Source organism: Mobula birostris, chromosome 9 (genome assembly GCF_030028105.1).
Source record: "Mobula birostris isolate sMobBir1 chromosome 9, sMobBir1.hap1, whole genome shotgun sequence".
Lineage (NCBI taxonomy): Eukaryota > Metazoa > Chordata > Chondrichthyes > Myliobatiformes > Myliobatidae > Mobula > Mobula birostris.
Window position 1 is genome coordinate 154,079,973 of NC_092378.1, and position 19,509 is coordinate 154,099,481.

Genomic DNA, 19,509 nt, shown 5'->3' on the forward strand with positions numbered 1-19,509 from the left:
GATCCCTGTGGCACACCACTAGTCACAGGCCTCCACTCGGAGAAGCAATTCTCTACCACCACTCTCTGGCTTCTTCCATCGAGCCAATGTCTAATCCAATTTACCACCTCTCCATGTATACCTAGCGACTGAATTTTCCTAACTAACCTCCCATGCAGGACCTTGTCAAAGGCCTTACTGAAGTCCATGTAGACAATATCCACTGCCTTCCCTTCACCCACTTTCCTGGTAACCTCCTCGAAAAACTCCAACAGATTGGTCAAACATGGCCTACCATGCACAAAGCCATGTTGACTCTCCCTAATAAGTCCCTGTCTATCCAAATGCTTGTAGATTCTGTCTCTTAGTACTCCCTCCAATAACTTACCTACTACCGACGTTAAACTCACCGGCCTATAATTTCCTGGATTACTTTTCGATCCTTTTTTAAACAACAGAACAACATGAGCCACTCTCCAATCCTCCGGCACTTCACCCGTAGACAGCGACATTTTAAATATTTCTGCCAGGGCCCCCGCAATTTCAACACTAGTCTCCTTCAAGGTCCGAGGGAACACTCTGTCAGGTCCCGGGGATTTATCCACTTTAATTTTCCTCAAGACAGCAAGCACCTCCTCCTTTTCAATCTGTAGTTTCCATGATCTCACTACTTGATTCCCTCAATTCCATAGACTTCATGCCAGTTTCCTTAGTAAATACAGACGCAAAAAACCTATTTAAGATCTCCCCCATTTCCGTTGGTTCCGCACATAGCCGACCACTCTGATCTTCAAAAGGACCAATTTTATCCCTTAGAATCCTTTTGCTCTTAATAAACCTGTAAAAGCTCTTTGGATTATCCTTCACTTTGACTGCCAAGGCAACCTCATGTCTTCTTTTAGCCCTCCTGATTTCTTTCTTAAGTATTTTCTTGCACTTCTTATACTCAAGCACCTGATTTACTCCGTTTCCTATACATTTCATACAACTCCCTCTTCTTCTTTATCAGAGTTGCAATATCCCTTGAGAACCAAGGTTCCTTATTCCTATTCAATTTGCCTTTAATCCTGACAGGAACGTACAAACTCTGCACTCTCAATATTTCCCCTTTGAAGGCTTCCCACCTTTGCCAGAGAACAACCTGTCCTAATCCACGCTTCTTAGATCCTTTCTCATTTCTTCAAATTTGGTCTTCTTCCAGTTCAGAACCTCAACCCTAGGACCAGATCTATCCTTGTCTATGATCAAATTGAAACTAATGGTGTTACAATCACTGGAACCAAAGTGCTCCCCTACACAGACTTCCGTCACTTGTCCTAACTCGTTTCCTAACAGGAGATCCAATATTGCATCCCCTCTAGTTGGTACCTCTATATTGATTTAGAAAACTTTCCTGAACACATTTTACAAACTCTAAACTGGAGTCCCAATCAATGTATGGAAAATTAAAATCCCCTACCACCACAACTTTATGCTTCCTGCAGTTGCCTGCTATCTCTCTGCAGATTTGCTCTTCCAAGTCTCGTTGACTATTGGGTGGTCTGTAATACAATCCCACTAATGTGGCCATACCTTTCCTGTTTCTCAGCTCCACCCATAAGGACTCAGTAGACAAGCCCTCTAATCTGTCCTGCCTGAGCACTGCTGTAATATTTTCCCTAACAAGCAATGCTACTCCCGCACCTTTCATTCCTCTGCCTCGATCACATCTGAAACATCGGAACCCTGGAATATTAAGCTGCCAGTCCTGCCCCTCCTGTAGCCAAGTTTCACTAATTGCTATAACGTCATAATTCCACATGTCAATCCATGCCCTCAACTCATTCGCCTTCCCCGCAATACTCCTAGCATTGAAATATATACAACTCAGAAGATTTTTACCACCACTCACAACCTTTCTATTAGCGGATTTGCTTGAACTTTTAACATCATTTATTTTCACCCCAGCCCCACTGTCAGCTCTGGCACTCTGGTTCCCATCCCCCTGCAAATCTAGTTTAAAGCCTCCCCAATAGCACTAACAAACCTCCCTGAAAGGATATTGGTCCCCCTGTAAGTTCAGGTGTAACCCGTCTCTCTTGTACAGGTCCCACCTGCCCCTGAAGAGGTCCCAATGATCCTGAAATCTGAAACCCTGCCCCCTACACCAGTTCCTCAGCCACTTGTTCATCCTCCAGAGCATATTTATTTCTCCTCCAGAGAATATTTATTGCTTTTCTGTTTATTATCATTATTTTGTATTTTTTTCTGTATTTGCAGTTTGATACCTTTTGCACACTGGTTGTCTGTCTTGTACTGTGTTTTTCATTGATTCTGCTTTTCCTAGTTACTGAGTATGCCCAGAAGAAAATGAACCTCAGGGTTCTATAGGATGTTGTAAATGTACTTTGATAATAAATTTACTTTGATCAGATTTCTGATCGGTTCATGAACACAACCTTGCCATATTTTGCTCTGTATTTTTGTGATTTACGGTACCTTAATGTATTTGCACTGTACTGCTGCCACGAAACAATGTTGTGAACCAAAAGTAAGTGATAACCACAATTCTGGTTGCTTTCAGATTTACGACAATGCTATGATCACGGCTGGACTGAATGATGACCCCCGGCCAATGATCACACGTCTCAATGAGTTGCTGAGCAGGGCCCTGGATCGCAGCTAGAGTCGGGCCAGGGAGAGTGCGTGGCGGCAGGGATCCGAAACACAGGCCATCTGCAGAAGAACCAGAGGTGGAGACCGATCTGGGAGAGAACTTGCGGAGCAGAATGTGGTGGATTGGGTTTTAGTACTGAGCTTCAATGGGCTGAATAGCCTTTTCTGTGTGTGCCTCTTTCCAGACAGGAGAAGGAGAGACGATGAGATATTCAGTGAGAAGGCATGGTTTAAAAATAAAGAGTGTTGGCTGGAGTGTGCTGGGCTCTGGTCTGTGCTGGCTGTGGGAGGGTTGGACATCTGTTGACATGTGAGCTGAGGCAGGGCCGAGTATCACTCCCCAGTCTGAACGTCACCGCACTGCACAAATGCAATCTCGCAGCTTATCAGAATCTCCCGACACATCCTCCAGTCTTTCTGCAGCACACTGTTTCAGCTGCAGTACGTGTATGGCCTGATGGTTTATCAGGCACCTATCGACTACCCCCTCTCAACTTGTCCCTCTCCTCTCCCCTCCCTCCCCTACCCCCTCTCAACTTGTCCCCTCTCCCCTCCCTACCCCCTTTCAACTTGTCCCCTACCCCCTCTCAACTTGTCCCCTCTCCCCCTACCCCCTCTCAACTTGTCCCCTGTCCCCTACCCCCTCTCAACTTGTCCCCTGTCCCCTACCCCCTCTCAACTTGTCCCCTCTCCCCCCACCCCCTCTCAACTTGTCCCCTCTCCCCTACCCCCTCCCTCCCCTACCCCCTCTCCCCTCCTTCCCCTACCCCCTCTCCCCTCCTTCCCCTACCCCCTCCCTCCCCTACCCCCTCTCCCCTCCCAACTTCTCCCCTCCCTCCCCTACCCCCTCTCAACTTCTCCCCTCCCTCCCCTACCCCCTCTCAACTTCTCCCCTCTCCCCTACCCCCTCTCAACTTGTCCCCTCTCCCGTCCCTCCCCTACCCCCTCAACTTCTCCCCTCTCCCCTACCCCCCCTCAACTTGTCCCCTCCCTCCCCTACCCCCTCTCAACTTGTCCCCTCTCCCCTCCCTCCCCTCAACTTGTCCCCTCTCCCCTACCTCCCCTCAACTTGTCCCCTCTCCCCTACCTCCTCTCAACTTGCCCCCTCTCCCCTCCCTCCTTCACCCCTCAATCTCCTCCCACTCGAACCACTTCCTTTTCTGCCCTTCCCCCTCCTGCTCTACTCACTCTCCACTCCCCCTTTTCCTCAATTCTCCCTCCCTCCCCCTCAGTCCCTCGCTCTACCCTCATTCTGCCCCTCACCCTCCGCCCTCCCCTCATTACCTCCCACTCACCTCACTCTCCCCCTCACCCTTGCTCCCCCTCCCCCCTCTTTCCCTTCCTCCCTCTTCAAGTTTCCCTTAAAATGTCATCTTTCAAAGATGAAAAGTTCAAAGTAAATTTATTACCAAACACATCCCTGAGACTGGTTTTTGCGGGCATTCACAGTAAATCGAAAGAAAAGCAACAGAATCAATGAGAAGCCACAGGAGAGAGACGGTCAATGTGCGGCGCAATAGACAACACACTGTGCAGATACGGAAAGGAGAAGAAATATAAATAAATAAGCAACAAATGTGGAGAACACAAGTTGTCGATTCCGTAGGTTGTGGAATCAATTGAGTGTTGGCGTAGGGAAGTTATCCCCTCAACCGGTGACCTCTACTTGTCTCGCCCAGTGTCATTTGGGGCAAATCTGTGTGCTCACAAGGGAAACCTGAAACTCCAGACTGCCACCAGCCTATAGTTTCCCGGCTTTTAGAGCGTTTCTTAAACAACATTAGCTATCCTCCCAACAGCCCACCCGTTCCGAAGGTCATTTAAACTCTCTCTGCTAAATCCCCTGCAACTTCTGCACCTGTCTCCCACAGGGTCGGAGGGAACATACTGTCAGGGTCTGGTGATTTGACAGCAAACACCTCCTCTGTAATCAGTACAGGGTCCATGACCTCGCTGCCCGTTTGCCTCACTTCTATAGACTCCATACGATGCAAAAAACAATCCATTTAAATCTCCCCCATCTCTTTCAGCTCCACATGTAGATGACCTCACAACACGCTGGAGGACCTCAGCAGGTCGGGCAGCATCCATGGAAACGATCAGTCGACATTTCGGGCCGGAACTCTTCATCAGGACTGTAGAGGGAAGGGGCAGAGGCCCTATGAAGAAGGTGGGGGGAGGGTGGGAAGGAGAAGGCTGGTAGGTTCCAGGTGAAAAACCAGTAAGGGGAAAGATCAAGGGGTGGGAGAGGAGAGGCAGGGAGGTGATAGGCAGGAAAGGTGAAGAAAGAATAGGGGAAAACACAATGGGTAGTAGAAGGAGGCGGAACCATGAGGGAGGTGATAGGCAGCTGGAGGAGGGGATAGGGGGAGGGAATTACTGGAAGCTGGAGAATTCTATGTTCATACCAAGGGGCTGGAGACTACCTAGACGGTATATGAGGTGTTGCTCCTCCAACCTGAGTTTAGCCTCATCATTACTGATTGTTTCCACAGACGCTGCCTGACCTGCTGAGTTCCTCCAGTGTGTTGTGAGTGTTGCTTTGACCCCAGCATCTGCAGAGTATTTTGTGTTTACGTGTAGATGACCACTCTGATCTTCTAGAGGACCAATTTTGTCCCTTGCCATCCTTTTACTCTGAAAATCTCTGTGGAATCCCTTTGGGGCTCTCCTTCACATTGCTAGAGCAACCTAATGTCTTTTAGCTCTCCTGATTTCCTAAGTGTTCTCTTGTGTTTCTTACACTCCTCAAGTTGCTCAATAGCTGCTCCTGCTGTGAACCTCCTCCTCCTTAACCAGGGCCTCTGGAAAACCACGGTTCCCTAAAGCTGTTATTGCCATTTATTCTGACAAGAACATACAAGCTTTGTACTCTCAAAATTCCACTTTCGAAGTCCTCCCAATTACCAAGTACACCAAAAACATCTCTCCCAATCCACACTTACCTGATCCTTGCTGATACCATCAAAATTGAACTTTCTCCAATTTAGAATCCGAACCCGAGGACCAGATCGATCCTTTTCCATAATGACCTTGAAACATGGCATTATGATCACTAAATCCAAAGTGTTCAACTGCAATCACTTATGTCTCTTTCCCCATCTCATTCCGTACAGCGCAGGAACAAAACAGCAAACACGCAACCCTCCTACCTACACTGAGTGCATATCCCTCATCTTCCTTACATCCTATCCAATTTACTAATAATATATTTGCCTCCACCACAGTGCCAGACATCCACAACTCTCACCCTTCACATCCCCCCCAAACCTACTCCGTCATGCAGCCCAAGAAAACTGGTCTTGCCCAAATCTGTTCCTTTCATCATCTCTCCTGACCTCTGTAGGGCTCCGACGCTCCCAGGTCGCCGGAAAAGGGAAATCTAGTATGGCATTTCATATAACCATATAACAATTACAGCACAGAAACAGGCCATCTCGGCCCTTCCAGTCCGTGCCGAACTCTTACTCTCACGTAGTCCCACCGACCTGCACTCAGCCCATAACCCTCCGTTCCTTTCCTGTCCATATATCTATCCAATTTTACTCTAAATGACAATATCAAACCTGCCTCAACCACTTCTGCTGGAAGCTCGTTCCACACAGCAGCCACTCTGAGTAAAGAAGTTCCCCCTCATGTTACCCCTAAACTTTTGCCCTTTAACTCTCAACTCGTGTCCTCATTTGAATCTCCCCGCTCTCAATGGAAAAAGCCTATCCATGTCAACTCTATCTATCCCCCTCATAATTTTAAATACCTCTATCAAGTCCCCCCTCAGCCTTCTACGTTCCAAAGAATAAAGACCCAACTTGTTCAACCTTTCTCTGTAACTTAGGTGATGAAACCCAGGCAACATTCTAGTAAATCTTCTCTGTACTCTCTCTATTTTGTTGACATCTTTCCTATAATTCGGTGACCAGAACTGTACACAATACTCCAAATTTGGCCTCACCAGTGCCTTGTACAATTTTAACATTACATCCCAACTCCTATACTCAATGCTCTGATTTAAAAAGGCCAGCATACCAAAAGCTTTCTTCACCACCCCATCCATATGAGATTCCACCTTCAGGAAACTATGCACTATTATTCCTAGATCCCTCTGTTCTAAAGCATTCTTCAATGTCCTATTTTGATTAGTCCTACCAAAATGTAGCACCTCACATTTTTCAGCATTAAACTCCATCTGCCATCTTTCAGCCCACTCTTCTAACTGTCCTAAATCTCTCTGCAAGTTTTGAAAACCTACTTCATTATCCACAACACCACCTATCTTAGTATCATCTGCATACTTACTAATCCAATTTACCACCCCATCATCCAGATCATTAATATATATGACAAACATTGGACCCAGTACAGATCCCTGAGGCACACCACTAGTCACCGGCCTCCAATCTGACAAAAAGTTATCCACCACTACTCTCTGGCATCTCCCATCCAGCCACTGCTGAATCCATTTTACTACTTCAATATTAATACCTAACGATTCAACCTTCCGTGTGGGACCTTGTCAAAGGCCTTACTGAAGTCCATATAGACAACATCCACCGCTTTACCCTCGTCAATTTTCCTAGTAACCTCTTCAGAAAAAATTCAATAGATTTGTCAGACATGACTTTCCACGCACAAATCTATGTTGACTGTTTGTGATCAGACCCTGTCTATCCAGATAATTATATATACCATCCCTAAGAATACTTTCCATCAATTTACCCACGAATGACATCAAACCCACAGGCTGATAATTGCTAGGTTTACTCTTAGAACCCTTTTTAAACAATGGAACAACATGAGCAATACGCCAATCCTCCGGCACCATCCCCATTTCTAATGACATTTGAAATATTTCTGTCAGAGCCCCTGCTATTTCCACACTAACCTCCCTCAAGATCCTAGGGAATATCCTGTCAGGACCCGGATGCTTATCCATTTTTATATTCCTTGAAAGTGCCAGTACTTCCTCTTCTTTAATCATCATAGTTTCCATAACTACCCTATCTGTTTCCCTTACACAATTCAATATCCAAAGAAATTGTTTAAAATCTCCCCCATCTCTTTTGGCTCCACACATAGCCGTACACTCTGATTCTCTAAGGGACCAATTTTATCCCTCACTATCCTTTTGCTGTTAATATAACTGTAGGAACCCTTTGGATTTATTTTCACCTTACTTGCCAAAGTAACCTCGTATCTTCTTTTAGCTTTTCTAATTTCTTTCTTAAGATTCTTTTTACATTCTTTATATTCCTCGAGCACCCCATTAACTCCAAGCTGCCTATATTTATTGTAGATATCTCTCTTTTTCCGAACCAAGTTTCCAATATCCCTTGAAAACCATGGCTGTCTCAAACTTTTAACCTTTCCTTTCAACCTAACAGGAATATAAAGATTCTATACCCTAAAAATTTCACCTTTAAATGACTTCCATTTCTCTATTACATCCTTCCCATAAAACAAATTGTCCCAATCCATGCCTTCTAAAACCTTTTGCATCTCCTTAAAGTTAGCCTTTCTCCAATCAAAAATCTCAACCCTGGGTCCAGACCTATCCTTCTCCATAATTATATTGAAACTAATGGCATTGTGATCACTGGACCCGAAGTGCTCCCCAACACAAACCTTCGTCACCTGACCTATCTCATTCCCTAACAGGAGATCCAACACTGCCCCTTCTCTAGTTGGTACCTCTATGTATTGCTGCAAAAAACTACCCTGCACACATTTTACAAACTCCAAACCATCCAGCCTTTTTACAGTATGGGCTTCCCAGTCTGTGTGTGGAAAATTAAAATCTCCCACAATCACAACCTTGTGCTTACTACAAATATCTGCTATCTCCTTACAAATTTGCCCTCCACTTCTCACTCCCCATTTGGTGGTCTATAATACACCCCTATAAGTGTTACTACACCTTTCCCATTCCTCAATTCCACCCAAATAGCCTCCCTAGACGAGCCCTCTAATCTATCCTGCCAGAGCACCACTGTAATATTTTCTCTGACAAGCAATGCAACACCTCCCCCTCTTGTCCCTCCGATTCTATCACACCTGAAGCAATGAAATCCAGGAATATTTAGTTGCCAATCACACCCCTCCTGCAACCATGTTTCACTAATAGCTACAACATCATACTTCCAGGTATCAATCTATGCTCTAAGCTCATCCACCTTTCTTACAATGCTCCTAGCATTAAAATAAATGCATATAAGAAATTTTCCACCTCTTTCTCTGTTTATTACTAACCATGCAAACTTTACTATCTCCTTTTTCTTCCTTCTCCGCTACATCTGTTCCTACACTCTGGTTCCCCTCCCCCCCTTGTATCTAGTTTAAATCCACTGGAGCCTCTCTAGCAAACCTACCTGCAAGAATATTTGTCCCCCTCCAGTTCAGATGTAAACCGTCCCGCCAGAACAGGTCCCACCTTCTCTGGAAAACTGCCCAATTATCTATAAATCTGAAGCCCTCCCTCCTGCACCATGTCTTCAGTCACGTGTTGATCTGCGCTATCTTACTATTTCTAAACCCGCCTGCACGTGGCACTGGTAACAATCCTGAGATTGCTATCCTGGAGGTTTGTCCTTTAACTTGGCTGCTAACTCCCTAAACTCACCTTTCAGGACGTCCTCACTCTTCCTACCCACCTCATTGGTCCCTAAATGGACCACGACATCCTCCCTCTTGAGAATACTGAGAACTCGATCCGAGATATAGAAACATAGAAAATAGGTGCAGGAGTAGGTCATTCAGTATGATCATGGCTGATCATCCAACTCAGAACCCTGTACCTGCCTTATCTCCATACCCCCGATCCCCTTAGCCACAAGGGCCATATCTAACTCCCTCTTAAATATAGCCGATGAACTGGCCTCAACTGTTTCCTGTGGCAGAGAATTCCACAGATTCACCACTCTCTGTGTGAAGAAGTTTTTCCTCATCTCGGTCCTAAAAGGCTTCCCCTTTATCCTCAAACTGTGACCCCTCGTTCTGGACTTCCCCAACATCAGGAACAATCTTCCTGCATCTAGCCTATCCAATCCCTTTAGGATTTTATACGTTTCAATAAGATCCCTCCTCAATCTTCTAAATTCCAATGAGTATAAGCCTAGTCGATCCAGTCTTTCATCATATGAAAGTCCTGCCATTCTAGGAATCAATCTGGTGAACCTTCTTTGTACTCCCTCTATGGCAAGGATGTCTTTCCTCAGATTAGGGGACCAAAACTGCACACAATACTCCAGGTGTGGTCTCACCAAGGCCTTGTACAACTGCAGTAGTACCTCCCTGCTCCTGTACTCGAATCCTCTTGCTATAAATGCCAGCATACCATTCGCCTTTTTCACCGCCTGCTGTACCTGCATGCGCACTTTCAATGACTGGTGTATAATGACACCCAGGTCTCGTTGCACCTCCCCTTTTCCTAATCGGCCACCATTCAGATAATAATCTGTTTTCGCCACCAAAGTGGATAACCTCACATTTATCCACATTAAATTGCATCTGCCATGAATTTGCCCACTCACCTAACCTATCTAAGTCACCCTGCATCCTCTTAGCATCCTTCTCACAGCTAACACTGCTGCCCAGCTTTGCAAATTGGAGATGTTGCATTTAATTCCCTCGTCTGTCCCAGCACTGAGCCTTGCGGTACCCCACTAGTCACTGCCTGCCATTCTGAAACGATCCCATTTATTCCCACTCTTTGCTTCCTGTCTGCCAACCAATTCTCTAACCACATCAATACTATACCGTGTGCTTTAAGTTTGCACACTAATCTCCTGTGTGGGACCTTGTCAAAAGCCTTTTGAAAATCCAAATATACCACATCCACTGGTTCTCCCCTATCCACTCTACTAGTTACATCCTCAAAAAATTCTATGATATTCGTCAGACGTGATTTTCCTTTCACAAATCCATGCTGACTTTGTCCGATGATTTCACCGCTTTCCAAATGTGCTGTTATCACATCTTTGATAACTGACTCTAGCATTTTCCCCACCACCGATGTCAGGCAAACCTGTCTATAATTTCCCGGTTTCTCTCTCCCTCCTTTTTTAAAAAGTGGGGTTACATTAACCACACTCCAATCCTCAGGAACTAGTCCAGAGTCTAAAGAGTTTTGAAAAATTATCACTAATACATCCACTATTTCTTGGGCTGCTTCCTTAAGCACTCTGGGATGCAGACCCTCTGGCCCTGGGGATCTATCTGCCTTTAATCCCTTCAATTTACCTAACACCACTTCCCTACTAACATGTATTTCCCTCAGTTCCTCCATCTCACTGGACCCTCTGTCCCCTACTATTTCTGGAAGATTATTTATGTCCTCCTTAGTGAAGACAGAACCAAAGTAATTATTCAATTGGTCTGCCATGTCCTTGTTCCCCATAATCAATTCACCTGTTTCTGTCTGTAGGGGACCTACATTTGTCTTAACCAAACTTTTTCTTTTCACATATCTATAAAAGCTTTTACAGTCAGTTTTTATGTTCCCTGCCAGTTTCCTCTCATAATCTTTTTTCCCTTTCCTAATTAAGCCCTTTGTCCTCCTCTGCTGGACTCTGAATTTCTCCCAGTCCTCAGGTGAGCCACTTTTTCTGGCTAATTTGTATGTTTCTTCTTTGGAATTGATACTATCCCTAATTTCCCTTGTCAGCCACGGGTGCACTACCTTCCCTGATTTATTCTTTTGACAAACTGGGATGAACAATTGTTGTAGTTCATCCATGCAATCCTTAAATGCTTGCCATTGCATATCCACCGTCAACCCTTTAAGTATCATTTGCCAGTCTATCTTAGCTAATTCACGTCTCATACCTTCAAAGTTACCCTTCTTTAAGTTCAGAACCTTTGTTTCTGAATTAACTATGTCACTCTCCATCTTAATGAAGAATTCCACTATATTATGGTCAATCTTACCCAAGGGGCCTCTCACGACAAGATTCCTAATTAACCCTTCCTCATTGCTCAATACGCAGTCCAGAATAGCCTGCTCTCTAGTTGGTTCCTCGATGTGTTGGTTCAAAAAACCATCCTCCATACATCGCGGACCCTGGCACCAGGGAGGCAACAGACCATCCGGGATTCTCGATCTCTCCCACAGAACCTCTTATCTGTCCGCCTAACTATCGAATCCCCTATCACTATTGCTCTCCTCTTTTCCCTCCTTCCCCTCTGAGCTGAGGGTCCAGTCTCGGTGCCAGAGGCGCAACCACTGTAACCTGTCCCTGGTAGGTCGTCCCCATCAACAGTATCCAAAACGAGGTACTTATCATTGGTGGGAACAGCCACAGGGGTGCTCTGCTCATTCTGTCTATTCCCCTTCCTACTCCTGACAGTCTCCCAGCTACCTATCCCCTGACTGGGGGTGACTATCTCTCTGTAACTCCAGCTCCAGTTCCCTAACTCGGTCTGTCAGGAGCTGCAGCTGGATGCACCTTTTACAGGTGTAGTCATCAGGGACGATTGTGCCCGCCCTGACTCCCCACATACTGCAAACGGAGCACTCAACTGCCATAACTGCTGCCTCCATTACCTACTCTTAAGGTAATTAGATTTATTAAAGGAATTTACCCGGCCTTACCTCAGCCCCTGCTCTGTCTCCTCTACAACCTCGCCCGCTCCATTAATCTGCTCACTTTTAAAGGGTCTCGGCCCGAAACGTCGACTGCACCTCTTCCTAGAGATGCTGCCTGGCCTGCTGCGTTCACCAGCAACTTTGATGCGTGTTGCTAGAATTTCCAGCAAACACGAATTCCTCGTGTTTGCACGTTTAAACACCCCCGCGGCCTCACGGTCCGACTTAAACGCGCTTGCGCAGTCGTGCCCCGTTCAACTGCCTTGCCTTTAATTGTGGCAGCTCTGTACTGATTAGAGAAACTTTCCTGAACACATTCGACAAACTCTTTCCCAGCTAGTCATTTTACAGTATGAGAGTCCCAGTCAATATGTGGAAAGTTAAAATCGCCTCCTATCACAACCTTGTGCAAGAAAATGGTCTCTCTACAAATTCGTTCCTCTAAATCCCGCGGACTGTTGGCTGGTCTCTAACATCCCCCCTTTACCTTTCTTATTTCTCAGTTCCGCTCACAAAGCCACACGAAACTCCTGACTGAGCACTGCGGTGACATTTTCCCTGACTAGCAATGACACTATCCCTGCCGCTCTGTCATACTCATACTTTATTGATCCTGGGGGAAATTGGTTTTCATTACAGTTGTAGCATAAATAATAAATATGGTCACTTCTAAAACAACCGAACCCCAGAACGTTGGGCAGCCGGTCCTCAGTCCTGCGCTTCCTCTCAGTAATGGCCACAATATCATAATTCCACGTGCTGGTGGTGCATGGCCTGAGCGACATCCATCGTTAAGGGCCGCCGTCACCCAGGGGATGCCCGCTTCTCAAGGTGGAGATACAGGAGCCTGGAGAGACATAACCGACCCTAAACAGATTATTCCCCTCCGCCATCCGATTTCTCAGCAGAAATTTGACCCATGAACACTACCTCACTATTTTTGCTCCTTTTTCACTACATATTTAATTTACATATAGTAATGTAATTTATTTTAACATTTCGCGACACATCCGGTGATATAAATCTGGTTTTCAGTCTGCTCTGGCGCTCCCGGTCCCATTTCCCCAGCGACGCTGTGCGTTCCAATCACAAACAGGAGAAAATCTGCGGATACTGGAAATCCAGAGCAACACACACAAAATGCTGGAGGAACTCAGCGGGTCAGACAGCGTCTGTGGAGAAGAGTACCGTCACCCCAGGTGTTAAGTGTCGTTCTGACTGTCCACGTCCTGCTACATTCCTCCAGATCCGCGCTGACTTATTCAGAGAGAGGTGTGAGCAGGGGTTGCTGTCTTTAACTAGCATTGCATCTGCTGCATTAATTTCTTTGGGTGCTCTAGTGCAGTTGGTGTTATAAATCTCTCTCCTCGCGGATCAATGGCGCGGTAAAATCGAGGTCAGCATCGATCCGCGGTGTCAGTGCGGAGCCGGGGGCCGCTGACCCTTCTCCCTCTGACAGCGACCACCCCCCGGTCTAACTCCCTGCACCCCGACCCCGGAGCACTTTACTCCGAAGGAGACTTGTGTCGATGAGAACAAATAATCTTGTGATGCCTTCTCATTGTTCCCGGCAGTGGCTACCGAGTTATTTTGAGATTTGGTGACGTCAAAGGAGAGTAATTTTGACAGCGCAGCGCGCACCAACTGCCGGAGGGACTCAGCAGGTCGGGCAGCATCAATGGAGGGGCGTTTCGAGCCGAGACCCATCGCCTTCTCCTGGTCTCAGCTATCACCCGCCGGTTTGTAGTCTTAACCCACCCCATTTCCAGTCCTAATTAAACACTTAAAGAACGCGAATCTCAGGCCAGCAGACGGTGATAATGAAATGTCATTGAGTTTGCGGTTCCATTCGGTACCAGAGGAATGTCCAGACGCCGTCTCGCTGCCCCTGCTGAGCGGAGATTTCGCGAACGTGTATGTTTGCCTGACCAGTGGCGGCCCCATCCTCAAGCACTGCCAGCGTCCTGGTGACAGGAAACACTCCACACCCTTGTGGGGTAGAGTATGGGGTTTCAGATCGTCACGTTACCGGAAGCGCGGCTGTGTTGGTCGTTGATGTAAGCAGCGCATTTCACTCTAAGTTTCAATATACAGATGGGAAACATTCTTCGTATTAATCATGTAAAATAATCCCACTCGCCATTCTAACTCACGCTGCCTTGAGCCAAGGCGTTGGTGAAGCCTAATTTGGAGTATTGCGTGCAGTTCTGACTGCAGCGAAGGGTACAGAGAAAATTTGCAAGGATGCTCCCTGACTTGACCCTTGTTATAAGGAAAGGTTGAACAGGTTAGGACTTTATTCCTGGAGTGTAGAAGATTGAGAAGACATTTGACAGAGGTAGACAAAATTATGAATGATACGGATAGGATAAATGCAAACAGGCTTTTTCCACTGAGGATGGGAGAAACTAGGGCTAAGGGAAACCTGAGGGGGGACTTCTTCACTCAGAAGGTGGTGTGAGTCTGGGTGCAGGTTCACTGTAACATTTCAGAGAAGTTTGGGTAATTACGTGGATGGGAGAGGTTGGAGGGCGATGGTCTGGGTGCAGGTCGATGGGACTAGGCAAACTAGGGGGTATGGAGGGAAGGCTGGTGCAGGGTTCTGAGTTGGATGATCAGCCATGATCATAATAAATGGCGGTGCAGGCTCGAAGGGCCGAATGGCCTACTCCTGCACCTATTTTCTATGTTTCTATTAATGGTTTAGCACACACTAGATGGGCTGAAGAGCCTGTAGTGAGCTGTGGGACAGGCTGGGGTAATGACTGCTAACAAGATTCCTTTGTCCCTGTAGGAACACCGGTGAATGAACACAGCGGCTAATTATGACATTGATGATGCCAATGTCTGTCTCTTCAGACAGTAGGGCGTCCAATCAGAAAGGGTTCAACGTCGTTCTCCAGTTACTGAGGCGATGACAGCGCCACCCCTGCCCGGCCCGAGGTATCAGGTCTCGCCGAGGCGGCTGCTCAGGTAACCGGGCTGGCGAGGAGCGCTGTGGAAAACGTGACGCAATGCGAACAAGACGGGGCTCACTTCACCCCGAATGGCGATTCCCATTCCCATTCCGGTGTATTTACCGTGGCGTTTGTGTTGTGCTGGGGGCAGCTCACGCAACATGGCGTTCCCACAATGTCCAGCAAAGCCAGTCCCTCCCCCAGACACACACAGACTGTCCTCCAACTCCGGACCTCGCGATTCGGCTTCCAGACGTCCGAGCAACATCTGGACGTTGACCCCAGGCCCAGGCTAACCGATGGCGGGGCCCAAAGCGCCGGGCTCGCCGACTGACTGGGCCTCATGTCTACCCGCGCCTCCTACCTGCCTGGGCATCAAATCCCGGGAACCCCGAGACCTGGGGTAGCCCCACATCCAGATATGTTCAAAGAGCATTATTGGGCCATTCAGCCCATCGAGTCTGCTCCACCATTCCATCGTGGCTGATTTATTTTCCCTTTTGCTGTCACCCCCATTCACTGTAACCTTAATTTTACTTTATTTAGAGCTACAGCATGGAACAGACCCTTCCAGTTGTGCCTCCCAGCAACCCACCTAGTCCTGACGAAGGGTCTCAGCCTTAAACGTCGACTGTACCTCTTCCTAGAGATGCTGCCTGGCCTGCTGCATTCACCAGCAACTTTTATGTGTGTTGCTCCACCAATTTAACCCTAGCCTGCTATTTACAATGACCAATTAGCCTACTAACTGGTACGTCTTTGGACTGTGGGAGGAAACCCACACACTCACAGGAAGAACGTATGAACTTTCTTAATGAGGACCCTGGGCTTGAAGTCTACATTCCAACAGTCTGAGCTATAATAGCATCCTGCTGTTATGCTAGTGCAAATAATCACGAACCTATCAACCTCCACTTTAACCCTTGTCACCTGTCCAGGTTGCTGGCCTTCAAGTGCAGAGTAGGACAAAGGCAAGTGGAATCAATCCTCAGCACGCAGACGGGCAAAGCAAACGATGGGGACAACAGGCTATATGGCAACAACCTGCTGGAGGAACTCAGCAGGTCGAGCAGTATCTGTAGGACTACTGCAGGGCCTTGACCCAAGTCATTAGCAATTCCAGTCTTCATATAGATATTGTTCGAATCACTGGGGCAGAATATTTGTCGCTTCAGATTCCAGCGTCTGTAGTCTCCTGGTGTCTGCACCTGCTTCTTTGCATGGACAGGTCTAACACACTTCTGCCTCACTGGAGCAGGGCTGAAATACATCACAGACTAGGTGATGGAATAGCAGAGATAGCAGACCGGGGGCCGCTGGCAGCAGGGAAAGGGTCTTTTGTCTGTCTGTCTGCCTGCCAGTGACTAGTGGTGGTCCACAGGGGTCTGTGTTGGGGCTGCTTCTTTTCACGTTATGTGTAAATGATTCAGATGATGGAACTGATGGCTTTGTGGCCAAGTTTGCAGATGATAGGTGGAGGGGCAGGCAGTGTTGAGGAAGCTGGGGGGCTGCGGAAGGACTTGGACAGATTAGGAGAATGGGCAAAGAAGTGGCAGATAGAATACAGTGTTGGGAAGTGTATTGTCATGCACTTCAGTAGAAGGAATAAAAGGATAGACTATTTTCTAAATGGGGTGAAAATTAAAGAAAATCAGTGGTCCTCATGCAGGATTCCCGAGAAGTTAACTTGCAGGTTGAGTTGGTAGTAAGGAAGGCAAATGAAATTTTGGCATTCGTTTCGAGAGGACTAGAATATAAGAGCAAGGATGTAATGCTGAGGCTTTATAAACCATTGGTCAAACCGTTCTTGGAGTATTGTGAACAATTTTGGGCACCTTATCGAAGGAAAGATGTGCTGGCATTGGAGAGTCCAGAGGTGCATGAGAATCATCCTGGGAATGAAAGGGTTAACATTTTAGGAGCATCTGCCTCTGGGCCTATACTCACTGCAGTTTGGAAAAAGAAGAGATCTAATTCTGCTCCTGTGTCTTATGTCAGAAGAGAAGGTAAGGGATGGAGGACAAGATCAAACTCCAGGTAGCGTGGAGAGCACTCTGACTGGTTGTATCACCGCCTGGTATGGAGGATCAGAAAAAAGCTGCAGAAAGTTGGAAACTCAGCTCCATCATGGGTTCTAGCCTCCCCAGGATCCAAGAGGACTTCCATCATTAAGGACCCCCACCACCCAGGGGTTGCCCTCTCCTCATTGCTACCATCAAAGAGGAGATACAAGAGCCTGAAGGCCCACATATCTTAGGAACAGCTTCTTACCTTCCAGCATCGAATTTCTGAAGAGGCAGTGCGCCCATGACACTACCTTACAGCTTTGTTCTCTATTTATTATATAAACATTTCACTAATGTATTGCTGCCACAAAACAACAAATTTCACGACACGTATCAGTGTTAGTCCTGACGAAGGGTCTCGGCCTGAGACGTCGACTGTATCTCTTCCTATAGATGCTGCCTGGCCTGCTGCGTTCACCAGCAACTTTTGTGTGTTGCTTGAAATTCCAGCATCTGCAGATTTCGTGTTCGGTGATAATAAACCTGATTCTGAAGCTTACTGACATGTTATGCCACAGCCAATTGTTGAATTATAGACCATAAGCCATAGGAGCAGAACTAGGCCATTCAGCCCATCGTGTCTGCTGTGCCATTCCATCATGGCTGATTTATTATCCTTCTCATTCCCATTCTCCTTCCTTCTCCCTGTAATCCTTGGTGTCCTGACTAATCAAGAACTCTGCTTTAAATGTATCCAGTGATGTGGCCTCCAGCGAATGACATGAAGGAAATCTGGAAGTCAAACCTGACCAGAGGGCTTAAGAAGAGGATTTTCATAGCAGTCATAGAGTCCATTCTCATGTACGGATGTGAGACGTGTGAAAGTCTCCAGATGGTTGCTATACACAAATGCTCCGGATTGCTCTTGACGTGAGTTGGCAACAGCACATTACCAATATTGAGCTCTATAATGACCTACCGATGCTCACCACTAGAATCGAGGCGAGAAGACTGCAACTAGCAGGGCACTGTCTACACCACCCCGAGCTACCTGCCAGCCTAGTCATCATATGGGAGCCCAAGCACGGGGGGATGAACCCTGGGTGCCCTCCCAAGACTATGGTCAACACGCTCCTAGAAGACAGCGGTGCAGCTAATGTAGATGAACTGAACACACTGATGAGGGAGAGGGAGAAGTGGAGAGTCCGTCATCGTGCCCAACGCTGGCCCCCTAGGCCTGAGTCGACGTAGTAGTAGTAGACCTGGCCTCCACAGCCGTCTGTGGCAATGAATTCCACAGATTTACCACTGAAGCTAAAGAAATTTCTCTTCATCTCTAAATGTTTTCCCTCAACTCGGAGGCTGTGCCCTCTAGTCCTAGACTCCTTTACTGTAGAAAACAGGACAGGAGAAGATGGCGACGTGCCTGTGCGTGCACAGCCCTCCGGTGAAAAATGATGTCGTATCTGTTAAATAGGGGCCGTGGACAATTCTGATTTGATGGAGAATGGACGTAAAATCACAGAGGAACATCTGGAGAAATTTCTGAAACACCCGTTCGGTGCTGACGTTACTGTGTGGTCGTGAATCTTTCGGAGGGTAGGCCTCAAAATCCCCGGCCTTGCCTGCTTTTGGCAACCGAGAAGGAGGTGGAATCGTTCGAACAGAGATGGCACTCAGTACTCGGTGTCGGAGAGCTGATCAGAGCTCCAAGTTTTCGGATGACTCAGAGTCGGATCGTGGTCGTGCATGGCAGGGAGAGTTTTTCTTCCTTCTCCTGTCTGCGTGAGATGTGGGACATTTGAGAGACTTTGAACTTTACTGTGCTCACGGATTTCTTCATCAAGTTATGCTATTGTTACACTGTTGTAACTATATGTTATAATTATGTGGTTTTGTCAGTTTTTTTCAGTCTTGGTCTGTCCTGTGTTTTGTGATATCTACCGGAGGAAATAATGTATCATTTCTTAATGCGTGCATTACTAAATGACAATAAAAGAGGACTGTGTGTCTTCATAATCTAAACATCCTCACCACATCCACATTATCTGGGCATTTCAACATTTGTGAGGTTTCAATGAAATCCCTCACTCATTCTAAACTCCAGTGAGTACAGTCCCAGAGCCATCAAATGCTCCTCATATGTTACAATTTCATTCCCGGAATCATTCTCGTGAACCTCCTCTGGACCCTCTATAGAACAAAGGGAAGTTATGGTTAAGGAATAGTTTTCCCATTTAGTCCACTGCCATGGTGACCATGTTGAGAGTATGGGGGAAAATTAGAGAGATAACAGATTTAATAAAAGTTACTGGAGCTGAAAGTGAGAGCT

At 46.8% G+C, this 19,509-nt stretch overlaps 1 protein-coding gene and 1 long non-coding RNA gene across 3 annotated transcripts in view; both read left to right on the forward strand.

The window, feature by feature from the left end:
* Positions 1-2,890, forward strand: part of trap1 (TNF receptor-associated protein 1) — a 54,685-nt gene extending 51,795 nt beyond the window's left edge. For both annotated transcript variants that reach the window (XM_072269214.1, XM_072269215.1), the window contains one exon: positions 2,543-2,890. In XM_072269214.1, the coding sequence (XP_072125315.1) occupies positions 2,543-2,644 (102 nt within the window). In that variant the 3' untranslated portion in view covers positions 2,645-2,890. The remainder of the gene's footprint in view (positions 1-2,542) is intronic.
* A 10,969-nt stretch (positions 2,891-13,859) lies between these two features.
* Positions 13,860-17,936, forward strand: LOC140203231 (uncharacterized). The gene is made up of 3 exons (XR_011887330.1): positions 13,860-13,953; positions 15,009-15,187; positions 15,718-17,936. It is a non-coding gene; the product is annotated as an uncharacterized lncRNA (long non-coding RNA).
* Positions 17,937-19,509: the final 1,573 nt, after the last annotated feature.